This window comes from Eschrichtius robustus, chromosome 13 (genome assembly GCF_028021215.1).
Source record: "Eschrichtius robustus isolate mEscRob2 chromosome 13, mEscRob2.pri, whole genome shotgun sequence".
NCBI lineage: Eukaryota > Metazoa > Chordata > Mammalia > Artiodactyla > Eschrichtiidae > Eschrichtius > Eschrichtius robustus.
The window spans coordinates 42016241-42029452 of record NC_090836.1 but is presented as its reverse complement, the minus strand read 5'-3'; the positions used below and the strand labels follow the sequence as shown (position 1 = coordinate 42029452).

General features: G+C 55.6%; 1 protein-coding gene across 4 annotated transcripts in view; it reads left to right on the top strand.

Moving 5' to 3' along the window:
- FMNL3 (formin like 3) overlaps positions 1 to 13212 on the top strand; it is a 54873-nt gene that overhangs the window by 38391 nt on the left and 3270 nt on the right. For 2 of the 4 annotated variants that reach the window (XM_068560215.1, XM_068560217.1), the window contains exons 5-21: positions 674 to 757; positions 3519 to 3671; positions 4885 to 4993; positions 5183 to 5259; positions 5612 to 5705; positions 6791 to 6865; positions 7446 to 7556; positions 7856 to 8005; positions 8440 to 8541; positions 9519 to 9798; positions 10253 to 10321; positions 10411 to 10535; positions 10735 to 10937; positions 11716 to 11950; positions 12089 to 12157; positions 12285 to 12365; positions 12470 to 12599. In XM_068560215.1, the coding sequence (XP_068416316.1) occupies positions 674 to 757; positions 3519 to 3671; positions 4885 to 4993; positions 5183 to 5259; positions 5612 to 5705; positions 6791 to 6865; positions 7446 to 7556; positions 7856 to 8005; positions 8440 to 8541; positions 9519 to 9798; positions 10253 to 10321; positions 10411 to 10535; positions 10735 to 10937; positions 11716 to 11950; positions 12089 to 12157; positions 12285 to 12365; positions 12470 to 12599 (2147 nt within the window). The remainder of the gene's footprint in view (positions 1 to 673; positions 758 to 3518; positions 3672 to 4884; positions 4994 to 5182; positions 5260 to 5611; positions 5706 to 6790; positions 6866 to 7445; positions 7557 to 7855; positions 8006 to 8439; positions 8542 to 9518; positions 9799 to 10252; positions 10322 to 10410; positions 10536 to 10734; positions 10938 to 11715; positions 11951 to 12088; positions 12158 to 12284; positions 12366 to 12469; positions 12600 to 13212) is intronic. The other 2 variants (XM_068560216.1, XM_068560218.1) reach the window with 2 other exon arrangements.

Below are 13212 nucleotides of genomic sequence, written 5' to 3'. Positions count from 1 at the left end.
CCTCTTAGTGGCCAGAGCCATTCTGGGGTTACTTGAGTTCCTGACTGTCCCCGCATCCTTTTCCTATTCTGCCAGACTCACCCTGACAAAACACTGAAGTCCCACGTATCCCTCTGCTCACTACTTCCCAAAATACCTTTCCTTGAACTTGGTGGAGAGCCTTTTGGCCCAATATGCCTCTGTTCCAGACTCTCTTTGACCCTCCCTGCCTGTCTTTTAACTGAGACTTCTGTCAAGTCGGGGACCTGCTGGCTTCTGTCAGAAACAGCTCTGCACAAGGGCTACAGTAAATGCTCTGTCTAACCCTCAATTCCTCCCAGGAACGTGGCATCAGGACGGTGCGCCCAGCCACGTGCTGGACACCAGAGACCTAGAAAATGATTGAGTGGGGCCCTGGCCCTTGAGGAGGGGGCTCCTGAAAGCTGGTTTGGCTAACATGGTGTTGGAAGGCCTGTACCTTTCCTCATCCCTGGCTCTCCCGCCTAGGGACGGTCCAGGCCGGTGACGTGACCATGGCTGGGTCTGCCACAGGCTTTGATCTTCAGAATTCTCCCAGCCTGGTGCTGAGTTCCAGAGGATCCAGGAGGGGGTGTCGTTTTGTCAGAGGCACCTTTTCCTCCTCCCCCTCAATCCACTTTAGCAGACCCCTCCACTATGTTTCCTTTATCTGTAGGTGGGTGCGGGAGTTTCTGAATGATGAAAACAAAGGCCTGGACGTGCTGGTGGATTATCTGTCATTTGCCCAATGTTCCGTCATGTGAGTACCACCTGGGACTAGGGTTGGGGAACGGTGAGGAAGGACATGGTCCCATTCTGCTTTGACGAGGAAGGGTGAGCTTGCAGTAGTGAAGATGGGAATGGGAACCCCAGGCAGGAGGGGAGGACCCAGGCAGCAGCGTGGGAGTGGACAGGCGGCCAAGGGGCTGTCTGAGATCAGTGAAGAATGCCAGGTGACTGGAGTAGAAGGTGCATTTTGGGGAGCAGGAGGAGAGATGTGGAACGGGAGCTCAGAACCCGAGCCCAAAGGATCCAGACTCCATGCTGGGAGCCGTCCAAGGAAATGTCCTGGCTTCTGGGAGAGATGCCCTGTGGGATTCGTTTGCTTTGGGAGAGCTAAGTCTTCAAGAAGCAACTTTGGGTCTCCAGTTGTGAGAGGGTTACTCCAGGTCACCCCAGGAGCAGTGAGCATGACCTTTGACGCAGACTGAACGTGAAGCATTCAGTAACCTTTTTCAAGCAGGTGGGGGGTTTGGAGGCAGCTGGAAGTGAATTAGCACAGAGGAGAAGGCAGTGTGGGGTAGTGGAAGGAACGAGGGCTTTCAAGTTAAGACAAAGCCCAAAGCTGGGTGTGGGTCTCTTCTGTCCTTTACTGTCTGCGTGACCTCAGGCAGGTTTGCTGAGGGCCTCTTATGTAAGAGGAGATCCATATTCCAGGGTTGCCATAAGGATTAGATGATAATGTGTGTAAAGCAGTTGTAGTATTTGGAACATAGTCTATACTGTGGTAGCTGCTTTTTATATGTTAATTGTTATTATTTAAGGTGTTGTTCCCTCCATAATTACCTAAATATATGGAAAGAGGGATTATATTGATCGTTCATGGCATGGCCAACACATTCAGACTTAGACCCAAGGCTTACGTCAGCCCTCGGGTGACTGATCATCCCGGTTTGCCCGTGACTTTCCCGAGTGTTAGCGCTGAAAGTCCCGCGTCCTGGGGAACTCCTCAGTTCTGGGACTCAGCCCCAGCCTCGACTTCCACTTTTCTTGCTACTGTCTTTGCCCCTGGGCTGTTCTCCTTCCTCAGCAGGTTTTCACCCTCATCTCCTTAGGGTTTCGAACTAATGCCTCTCCTAGGTTTGGCCTTTGTCATTTTTTCCAGGTCATCCCCTGTTAAAACCAAGAGTGGCCCACTCCCCATTCCCGTCCCTACAGAAGCCAAGCCTCATGATCCTCCTATCCCTTAAAAGAAACTCACTCTTTTTATAGAAAGAAATGAAAAACATTTGCTGAAGCGATTTTTTTTTAAATTCAGAGCTTTTATAGCAAAAGATGTAGATTATTTTTCCAAATAAGCATATCTTGTTTCAAAAGCAAACAAATTCCAGCTGCTTGAAACCAAAATACACTGGAACCTCAGTATTGTAGTGTCCACAGCAGTACCTTTGACTGTGTTTTTAAAAGAAAGACTCGGAGCAGGTGAGGTAAGAGTGTGTGTTTTGGGAAGGGTTGAGGGGAAAAGAGCGAAGCCAAGTAGAGTTTGAGTGAAGGCACTTATTTGTAAACTGCACATCCCAGCTCTGGGGAATACTATTATTCACGGAGGGAAACCACTGGCAAGTGGTTTCCCTGTCCGGGAGACTCCCCTGATGTCTGCTTGAGAGCCCCGTTAAGCATGTGATCGTCAGGATCCTGAAGTCTGCTCCTGCTTCCTTGGGAACACTCAGGCATCTGCAGATACCGCTTCCTATTTCAGAAAGCCTCGGCCTCTGTGCCTTTGACCCTGGGGCTGTGCGTGTCTGAGCAGAAGCCTCCTTGGGGGAAGAGCCTGTAGGAAATGCTTGCTCAGTCCTGGGTGACCTACTGGGGGAAGAGGACAGGAAAGAGGAGTGGGGCTTGTTTCTCAGAAGGGGTAGATCCCGATGTGGGGATATGTAAAGGAGAAGGCCTTGTGGGTTTGTGATCTTGAGCTGTCCTCCTTGCCCTGGCTACACTCCCGAACTGCTGATGGTGGGAGATGTCTGGTCCCAGAAGCAGGAAGTGACATAGAAACCATCCCAACTCCTGTGGGGACTAAGGACCCCAGTTCACACCCTCGACCTGTGATTTCTTCCCCGAGGGAAGCTGAAGCCCAAGGAGCCTCTAAACCAGAAAAACCTAGAAGCCTTAAGTAGAACCATGGAAAGAAAACCCGGTCATTAAAACCCAGTGCTAGGATGAGACCATGGTGCTTTTCCTGAACATAGAGGCCTGTCCCACTCTGGCTTTGTCAGGACCCCCGTTCCCTTCCACTCAGACCTGGCCTTGTGAACCTAGTCCAGAGCCACCCGGGCCCCACCCTCAGGGCACTGAGAGGCCCCTTTGGCTGCTGCCATTTGCCCCCTAGTAATCCCTTCAGTTGGCCTGTTCCCCACCACTGCTCTGCAGGGCGGATTCTCCAAGGGGAGCGGCAGCTTCTCTGAGATGCCCCTCTATGGCTGGGAGTGCAGAAAGACTGCCAGCTCCCCGCGTCCCTTCGGGCCCGTGGGGAGGTGACTCCTGGAGGCCAGTGGGGGGCAGCGGCTGGCCTCGGTCAGCACCCGCATCTCCTCAGATCCCCCTCCTGGTTGCTGCCGGTGACTACTCTGCCCTACTCAGCCCTCCTGACCAGGGTTGGGTCTCTGCTGCCCAATTCCGCTTTCTCTTCTGCTGCCCTTGCTTCTTGTTGCCCTAGACGTCTAAAGGGCGGGGGTGGGCTCGCCGGGCGGCTTGGCACTGAATTTCTCCTGTGTGTGCGCTTGTGTCCCTTCCGGCTCCAGGTTTGACTTTGAGGCTCTGGAGAGTGGTGACGATGGTGCATTTGACAAGCTCCGGTCCTGGAGCAGGTCCATCGAGGACCTGCAGCCACCCAGCGCCCTGTCAGCCCCCTTCACCAACAGCCTCGCTCGCTCTGCGCGCCAGTCTGTGCTCCGGTATGTGTGCTCTCGCTCTGCCTGCCTGCCTCCCACCCTCGTCCCCGTCCAGGTCTTGGGTGACAGCGGTGAGTGCTCATGCTCCTCCCTTCACTCTTGCTTCCAGGCTCAGCTCTCTTGCCCTCTGCCTGCCAGTCTGTCTCTGGTCTGTCCTCTCTGTCTCCTTGACTCTGCCCAGCGATCTGTCCTGGGTAAGTACATCACCCTCGGCTGTGCCCACCCCATCTGGGGTTCCAGCCCTCCCCTCTCCTCTCCCCATCTCTGGGGGCCCCTCCGTTCACCATTCTCACTCTGCCGTTCCTCCAGGCCTCTGGGCAGGGCTTGTCCTCACCCAGCTCCTTAGTCTTCACCAGCTGGTCCAGCACCTGCCCTCATGTCTGTTTCCCTCTGCTCTGCACGCAGCCCCATCAGCTGCCCGGAGACCAGCTCCCACCCAACCTACTGCTGCTCACCTTCCCTTCACTTCTTCCTTTAGGCCTTTTTTTTTCCTCCAAGGCTGCAGCGTGTTCATTTGTCTGTAGTATCTGAAGAGCCATCCTGCCCGGAGGCAGGTGGACGGACCGGATGATTTCTGAGAGCCCGTCTTACAGAGGGAGGCTTTCCTTTGGGTCCTATGGCCCTTTCCATGGCCTCTGTCTCTCAGCCATGCTTTTCTCCTAGTCTTCTTTGGGTTTTGCCCATTCTAGTCATGCACGAGCAGATACCACTTGTGTTTCCTTTTTTTTCCATGAAACATCACTAGGGGCAGTCAGATGTAGTCCCTAGCCCTTCTATAGCCTTTGGGGTCTGCTCTGTCTTTTCTAGGACATAGATGTGGGATGGGAGCTAAGATGCCCCTGCCCCAGGGAATGTGTTAAAGATGCAGTGACTAGAAGGAGGAGGAAGGATGGCTCAAATGAATGTCTCCTGGACCCATCTTGAGGTCTAGGAAGGCCTACACACCTCGTGTTGTATTTTGGAGGACGTCTGGGCTTAGGATGGTTTGGGCACTGGTTGTAATGCTGGGATCCTGGATAGTTAGCTGACAAAGACCTGTTCCAGGGAGGTGAAAACAGTGGAGCGCCCTGCCCCCTGCACCTGCACCCCCTGCATCTCTCTGGGCTGCTGGTGCAAGGTCCTCCGTCCCCCTTTTCTTCTGCTGCTGAGGGGCAGCCTGCTGTCTGGGTGATGGCAAGTGCTTCTAGACCCTTCACCAGCAGCCCCTCTCCCCCAGGTATAGCACTCTCCCTGGGCGCAGGGCGCTGAAGAACTCCCGCCTGGTGAGCCAGAAGGATGACGTCCACGTCTGTATCCTTTGTCTCAGAGCCATCATGAACTATCAGGTAAGGCGACAGCACTAGCCACGGGTGCTCTGCCTCTTCTGCCTCATCTCCCACACCAGGAGAGCTAGGAAGGCACCAGCTTGTAAAAGACAAGTTTGCTGGTGGGCCTGCAGTCAGGGAGCTCCGGCTGGGATCTGCCATCCCCACCGTCACGGTCTCCCCTCCTTCTGTCCTTTCCCCTTGCTACAGTATGGATTCAACCTGGTCATGTCCCACCCTCACGCTGTCAATGAGATTGCGCTCAGCCTCAACAACAAGAATCCAAGGTGAGTTCCTTCCCTCCCCTTTCCTCCCCGCTCTGCCCAGGACTCTGGAGAACTGGGCTGCACTTGTCCCTGCCAAGAAGTCCTGCCTGGCCTCAGGTCCTGTGGCCTAGGTCAGCACCTTGGTTTGGCCCCTCACCTCTGCTGGAGGAGGAGTGTCCTGCTCTCCTCTGGTCTACACAGCTCAGGGAGGGAGAAGGCCTGCCTTCCCCTGCCTTCTTTCCCAAACCCACCCTCTCCCTCACCACCGAGGCTGTCTCTACTCTCTTGAAAGGACTCACCCAGTTGTGGAAGTGAGCTGTGTGGTGGCCAGGGTCAGGGGCTAGGGTGTTAATCTTCATTCTCCACCCCTTAGGACCAAAGCACTTGTCTTAGAGCTCCTGGCAGCCGTGTGTTTGGTACGGGGAGGTCATGAAATCATTCTTGCTGCCTTTGACAATTTCAAAGAGGTCAGTTTCCTATGCGCGCGTGCATGCGTGCATGCGTGTGTGTGTGTGTGTGTTTGGCGGGGAGGAGGTGTGAGCCAGGTAGGTAAGCGCCCTTTCCTGTGATCTCACACATCCTAGGGATTTTAACAGCCTAGTGCTTTTAGCTAGGTAGTCTGCCCCCTGCTTTTTTAAACCAAAACCCAAACTTCAGTCTTACTAGATCTTGTGTCGGGAAAGCTCCTGATTGGCCAGCGAAGGATGCCCTCACTTGAGGGCTATAGTCCAGCAGTTCTAACCTGCTGTGCAGCAGAATACCTGAAGAGCCTGTGTTAAATGCACAGACCCCTGGGAGGCCTGGCCATCTGTGCTTTAACAGGCTCCCCAGGTCGTTCTGAGGCAGTGAACCCACTGGTAGAACCCGAGGCAGTTATATTTGTAGTGGGAGGAGAAGGCAAGCAGGGGTCCTCCTGGGGTGTTGGCTGTCGTTGGTGAGGGGAGAGGGAGCTCCGACTTGGAATTCCCCAGACTCTGGGCCTGGCTTTGAAACCCCCATCTGCTTGAACGTAGGATTCCTCGACATACAGCTGCAGCTGCTGGTCCCACCTCTTCCTCCTTTTTGGACCTCTTCCCTAGCATCCATTGTTCAAGCCAGGAAATGGCTTTTCCTCCGTGAAGCCAGAGGCTCAGAGGAGTCTCTGGACCCCTCTCAGCACAGAGGCTTTCCTGCACCCAGGCCTCTCTCCTGCGTCCCCACTAGGACTTCAGCCTCCTGCCTCGGCCATGGCCTCCAACCTTCCTCCACCCTCCCTCTTTCCTTCAATAGCTCGGCAACACCAGACCCCTGTGTTTCTTCTTGGCCTACCCTCAGAGGCACCCAGAGCCCAGACTAAGGGCCCACGCTTTACTGTGCTCCCTCAGGGACCCAGAGCAGATGCCAGGTCCCAGGCTTTCTTCTATCATGTCCCAAGTGACCCGTTACATAGAAAGAACTGTGGTTACACTTGGTCTGAACCAGTCCCTTTGCTGGATGTTCCTGGGAACCAGGACTCAGGGGCTTGGGTTCTGCATGGGACAGATCCTGTTACTGAGAAAGTTTGCTTGTTCAGGTATGCAAGGAGCTGCACCGCTTTGAGAAGCTGATGGAGTATTTCCGGAATGAGGACAGCAACATCGACTTCATGGTGAGGAGCTGGTCCTGGGTCAGGTGCATGCCCAGCAGGGCCGCCTACTCCTTGAGAACAGGGGCTGGGCCGACAGCATACTTTGATGTTCTGTGTAGGACCTCGAGTGGTTCTCTACTCAGTAAATGCTCCTTGTCCACTCACTCACTCACCCCAGAAAGCTTTGAGAAACTCCAGGACAATTTCTGTCTTGGGTCTACCTCCTTTCCCCCTTTGTGTGGCCGTACTGTCCCTGATTTGGATCCTTTCTGAGCTGCTTTCCTCTTCCCCAGCTTTTCCTCTAGCTTCGCTTCCCTTCAGTCTAGGGTATACAGCTAGTAGGGTTGTCTCAAGGAATACCTGCTGGTGTGCAAAGGAAATCAGCCAAATATTCATTTACACCTATTTCTCATGTAATTTACTTGTCTTCATAAAATGAATATTAAGTTTGACGTTTTTTAAGTTAAAATTCTCTTATTGCTCCCTGAAAGACTTACCTTTTTTACTCCTTTTGATTATCCACCTGATGATGCTGGCTCTAACAGCTGCCTCCCCTCCATGTCTCGGCTCTCTCTGCCCCTCTGGGCTGCTCCTTCCCCAGGTGGCCTGCATGCAGTTTATCAACATCGTGGTGCACTCGGTGGAGGATATGAACTTCCGGGTCCACCTGCAGTATGAGTTTACAAAGCTGGGGCTGGAGGAGTTCCTGCAGGTGAGCTGGGCTGGAGTCCTCACGGGGTGAGGCGCTTCGGGGAAGAGGACCAGCTTAGCTGTATCACAAGGAGTTTTTCTTTTACAAGAGGCTAGTCACGGATGCTCCCGGCACCCGGCCTGTCTTCTGTGACCTGGGACTCTGGCCTTTGCGCAGAGGGCTCCTCAGTCAGTCAGCTCCACAGGGCGAGAATCTGACACGGCTACAGTAGGAGCTCCCTGGGTCCTAGGCTCTAGGAAGGGGTCATAGAGGCTGATGAGGAGGCTCCCCCAACTACTACTCTCTCTGCTTTTCCCCAGAAGTCAAGGCACACAGAGAGCGAGAAGCTGCAGGTGCAGATCCAGGCATACCTGGACAACGTGTTTGATGTGGGGGGTCTGCTGGAGGATGCCGAGACCAAGAATGTGGCCCTGGAGAAGGTGGAAGAGCTGGAGGAGCATGTGTCCCATGTAGGTGGTCCTCCTTTGCTGCCAGAACCACTGTTGAGGGTGGGGAGAGAGTGGGGACATCTGAGTCCCAGGAATCCTGAACTGACCTACTTACCTCCCGATTGAGCCTCAGGGAAGCCTCAGAATCCACTGGGGCTCTCTAGCGCATGCTCTGGCTGAGGCACTAGTTCATCCGCGGTGGAACACACATTGACCTCAGGATTGGGTGTGAGGTGGCCTCAGGCTCGAGAGAGGCAGATGTGGCCATTTGCCTTGTACTATTTCATGTGGTCTCAGACCCTGGGCCCACAGTAGTGACATAGGGAAGCCACTGGGCCAAGCTGCCTTTGGGGCCCTGGGTGGAGGGGTCGGGCCTGGGTCCTGACTGGGGTTCAGACTGTACTGAGTGCCCAGACTTCAGGGCCATCCCCAAACCTGCCCTTCTCATCCTGCAGCTCACAGAGAAGCTTCTGGACCTAGAGAATGAGAACATGATGCGTGTGGCAGAGCTAGAGAAGCAGCTGCTGCAGCGGGAGAAGGAACTCGAGAGCATCAAGGTACCAGGTTACATGGGGAAGGGAGACCCTGACTGGTACTGGGTGCTGGGGCCTGGGGATCTTGCTTTTCGTTCCTGAGTCATGTCAAGTCCTCGAGAATCCAGATATTAATTCACCCCTGAGGCACTCAAATGAGGGTGGGCTGATGATTTCACCCCATGTTTTAGCTGGAGAGGGAAGCTGGAGCCAGAGTGGGCCAGACACACACACAGGAGGGTGGGAGCAGGTGGGGCACCTCTGGAGCCCCTGTCTCCTCCTGCCAGCCCACCCCCTTGCTTCTCCCTCACCCGCACCTCCACGTGCTTCCCCAGCCCAGCGTAATGAACAGGCTCAGAATAGCCCAGGTACTTGGGGCTGTTTATTAGGATATCCACCAGGTATCCCAAATTGGAGAGCAGGGCCTCCTCACATTTCAGTGTCTTCTCTGTCCCTTACCTAACTTTTTGTTAGTTATAAAATCATGCCCCAACCCATCTCTTCTTCCACAGGAATACAATTATGCTGGCTCTGTTGAGCTCAGTACATATCTGCCAAGCCCCTGCTAAGAGTCTGAAGCACTGAATTGGGAGTATGGAGGATAAGGCAGGGTCTTGTCTGTAGGGGGCTTCCAACTGAGCGACTATACAAACTAAATGAAATGAGAGCAGGACTGAGGCACAGAAGGCTGAGAGCCGCCATAGCAGGCTGCTGGTGGGTCAAGGAGAGTTTCACAAGGGCAGCCTTCTACCTGGGCCTTGAGGGACCAGTGAGACTGGGCTGGAGCAGTGAGGAAGGACACTGCAGGGTGCCAGCCAAGCAGGCTTGCTCTTCGGCCCCCCCTCTTTGGTTCTGCTGCGTTCCAGTTTTCCCTGGGTTTCTGCCGCCCTCTGCCTCTGAGCGCCCTCCCAGAGACCCCTGGGTAGGAAGTCTCACTCCCAGGAGCATCGCCTGCTGCGCCTTCAGGCGCTCTTTTCTTAATGGTGCTATCTGCCCAATAGGAGACTTACGAGAACACGAGCCACCAGGTACACACCCTGCGGCGGCTCATTAGAGAGAAGGAGGAGGCCTTCCAGCGCCGATGCCACTTGGAGCCCACCGCCCGGGACCTAGAGTCAGTGGGCAGCGAGGCCCTGGCCCGGGTGGGCCCTGAGGAACTGAATGAGGGCATGCCCCCCTCCGACCTGGACCTCCTGGCTCCGGCCCCGCCCCCCGAGGAGGCCCTACCTCTGCCTCCGCCGCCGGCTCCTCCCTTGCCCCCTCCACCTCCCCCATTACCAGGTAAGCAGGACCCTTACCTGGTAAAAGGCAAGAGGTGCAGCCTTATTGTGGGGCCAGACCAAAAGCCCAGTCAGCAGCATCTCCACAGGGAGAAACTGGGGATGTGGCTGGAAGGATGTAAAGTCAGGTGGGAGAGGCTGAGGGAGGGTTAGAATCCGAGGGAGGCTCAGGTTACTAGGGAAGGGATGTCTACGAGCAGATGTGGATCTGTTTTAAGGAGCGTAAAGATGCCACTCCTGATTCCTCTGAAGACATCCAAGGAGAGGGCTTAGACCAAAGCAGGAGAGAGTGGGTCAGAGACAGCACGACCTGCCCTGTCAGTTAGGACCCCTGGGAGCCACTTGGGCAGGGAGTTCATGCAGCCTCCTTCCCTGATAGTCTTTAAGGACAGGTAGGGCAGACAGAGGGGAGTCTCTTGGCCCCTGGGTCACTGTGCTATTTCTTCTTTTCCCAGACAAGTGTCCGCCAGCCCCACCTCTCCCCGGCGCTGCTCCCTCTGTGGTGTTGACAGTAGGCCTGTCAGGTGAGTGTCCCGAGGGCTCTGGGCAGGGCTGGTGGGACCGAGGGAGTGTGTCCTTGGCTCCTGCCTCACTGATCCTCCTTCCAAATTAGCCATTCGCATTAAGAAACCTATCAAGACCAAGTTCCGGCTGCCTGTCTTCAACTGGACCGCACTGAAACCCAACCAGATCAGCGGCACTGTCTTTAGCGAACTTGATGATGAGAAGATCTTGGAGGTAGCAGGGCCTGGGGCCCTCAGGGCTGGGGTTGGGAGCTGGGGACCAGGTTGCCCTTTAAGGTAGATCTCTTGGCTTTGGAAGAGCCCTCAGACTCAGCCCTCCATGTACCAGAGCTGAGCTGATGCTGGTGTGCTGCCAGGGGGTCCTCTTGTAGGATGAGGCCACAGCATTTTCCCTTCTCATCAACTCCTGCCAGGACCTGGATCTGGACAAGTTTGAAGAACTGTTCAAGACAAAAGCCCAGGGCCCTGCCCTTGACCTCATCTGCTCCAAGAACAAGACAGCACAAAAGGCTGCCAGCAAGGTGACCCTGCTGGAAGCCAATCGTGCCAAGAACCTGGCCATCACCCTCCGCAAGGCTGGCCGCTCAGCTGAGGAGATCTGCAGGGCCATCCACACGTGAGGCTCCCACTGACCTTGCCCTGGTCCCCAGCTAGTTGGTAACCCACCTAGGATCTCCACCTAGGATCCTAGCCTTCCCTGGAGTCCATTGACAGAACTCCCTCAGTCATCCAGTGGCTTGGCCAGAACTTACTGCATCTGTGCTGTGTGCCAGGTACTGTGTGAGGTGCTGGGGAGTAAGCCCAGACCTTCATTCAAGGAGCTCCCAGTCTAATGGGAACAGTCCAGTAACATTGGGTGACAACACCAAGGTAGTGGAGGTACAGGCAGCTTTGGGAGAACAGGGAGGGCCAGGTAGCTGAGCTTGGTGATCAGGGAAGGCTTCCTGGAGGAGGTGATGTCTCACTTGCGACCTGAAGGATGTATATGAACTCCAGGTCAGGGCCTGGAGGGAGAGGCATGGTGCCCTGAGTACTGAAAATTGACTCTGGCTTTAGTGTAAGGAGGGGAGTAGGAGAGACAGAGTAGAGAGGCGAGTGGAAGTCTTGCAGGCTGGGCCTCCTAAGCCACGTGCAGGTGTTAAGACTTCTCCCTAGTTGCAGAGGGAAGACATCGAAGGACTCTTAAACAGGGCATGGAATGTGACCCTAGGATTGCTACTGGTGCTGAGTAACACCAGTCCTGGAGTTACTGGAGGTGAGACAGTGAGTCCTCTGCCTCTGGCTGTGTGCTGCTCAAGACCCCACCCTCCGTCCTTATAGGAGCTGAAAAATGAAGGGATGACAGATAATGTGGGCAAAGGCAAGACCTGAGGTGGTCCCTCCCTCCTACACAGGTTTGACCTGCAGACACTACCCGTGGACTTCGTGGAGTGCCTGATGCGCTTCCTGCCCACAGAGGCTGAGGTGAAGCTGCTGCGGCAATACGAGCGGGAGCGGCAGCCCCTGGAGGAGCTGGCGGCCGAGGACCGCTTCATGCTGCTCTTCAGCAAGGTGGAGCGGCTGACCCAGCGAATGGCTGGCATGGCCTTCCTGGGCAACTTCCAGGACAACCTGCAGATGCTCACGCCGGTACGGCCCCCACCTGTATCATGGTTGTCTGCGGCCGCCCCTCCGCCCTTTACCTGCTGGTCGCCTCCCCTGCCAGCCCCTCCCTGACTTTGCCGCATCCCGGCACGGGGCCACTCAGCTATTCATCTTGCCTTCCAGCAACTCAATGCCATCATTGCAGCCTCTGCCTCCGTCAAGTCCTCACAGAAGCTGAAGCAGATGTTGGAGGTGGGGAGAGGTTGGGATGGAGGTGCCGGGGGTTCCCAGGTCCTGGGTGGCGGCCTGGCGCTATACAGAGAGGAGGAAGGAGCCCTCGGGTCTTGCCCTGAGGTCCTCCCGTGCCTCTTTTGGACAGATCATACTTGCCCTGGGGAACTACATGAACAGCAGCAAGCGGGGCGCCGTGTATGGCTTCAAGCTCCAGAGCCTGGATCTGGTAAGATGGTGGGGACAGCAAGTGGCCAGGAAGCTGGAGGGGGCAGCGGCTGTGGAGCCAGGGTGTTCAGCCCTCTTGCACTGACCCCTCTCCCCCTCTACCAGCTGCTGGACACCAAGTCCACTGACAGGAAGATGACACTGCTGCATTTCATTGCCCTGACGGTAAAGGAGAAATACCCAGACCTGGCTAACTTCTGGCATGAGCTGCACTTTGTGGAGAAAGCTGCAGCAGGTGAGGGGAGCCTGGCCCAGCAAGCCTGCCTCGTGTCCAGCTCCGGACAATCCCTGGAAGCTATGAGGAGGGGGAGCACTTGGGTGCCTTTCTTTCTTGCTTTTGTTTTCTTTTTTCCGACCACTTCAAAGTTTTCCGCTGGGGCCATGGGCAGGGGCCACCCCAGAGGGAGCCTTCCTACAGGCACCAGGCCCCACCCGGCCCTTTCCACTTGGGTGCTGTGGGAGCGGGACGGGAAAGGCAGTGGAGGCCCTTCACTGCCAGCTCCCCCAAGCTGGCCCCAGAGCCTGTGTCTCTGTGATGTATGTGCAGTGCTTAGAAAACCCATGAAGCCCCCCAGACCTAGGGTGGCTGTTATTTTTGGCCCCCTCATGAAACTGGGGCAGGCCTGGGGCAGCTCTGTTTTGGAGCCCAGCAGTCTGCGGCTCACCTTCCCTTGCTACCTTCGGGGTCAGGAGCCCGCGGCCTCTTTTCCTTTTCCTTGCCCCTGTGAGAGCTTGGCTAGCTTGGTTCGCCCCTCTCTGTCCACACTGGTAGCTCTGGAAGTGGGGCTCCCATGCTGAGCGGGAGGGCTGGAGCTTGCTGTAGTCCTCAGCCCGGACTCTGGTGACAA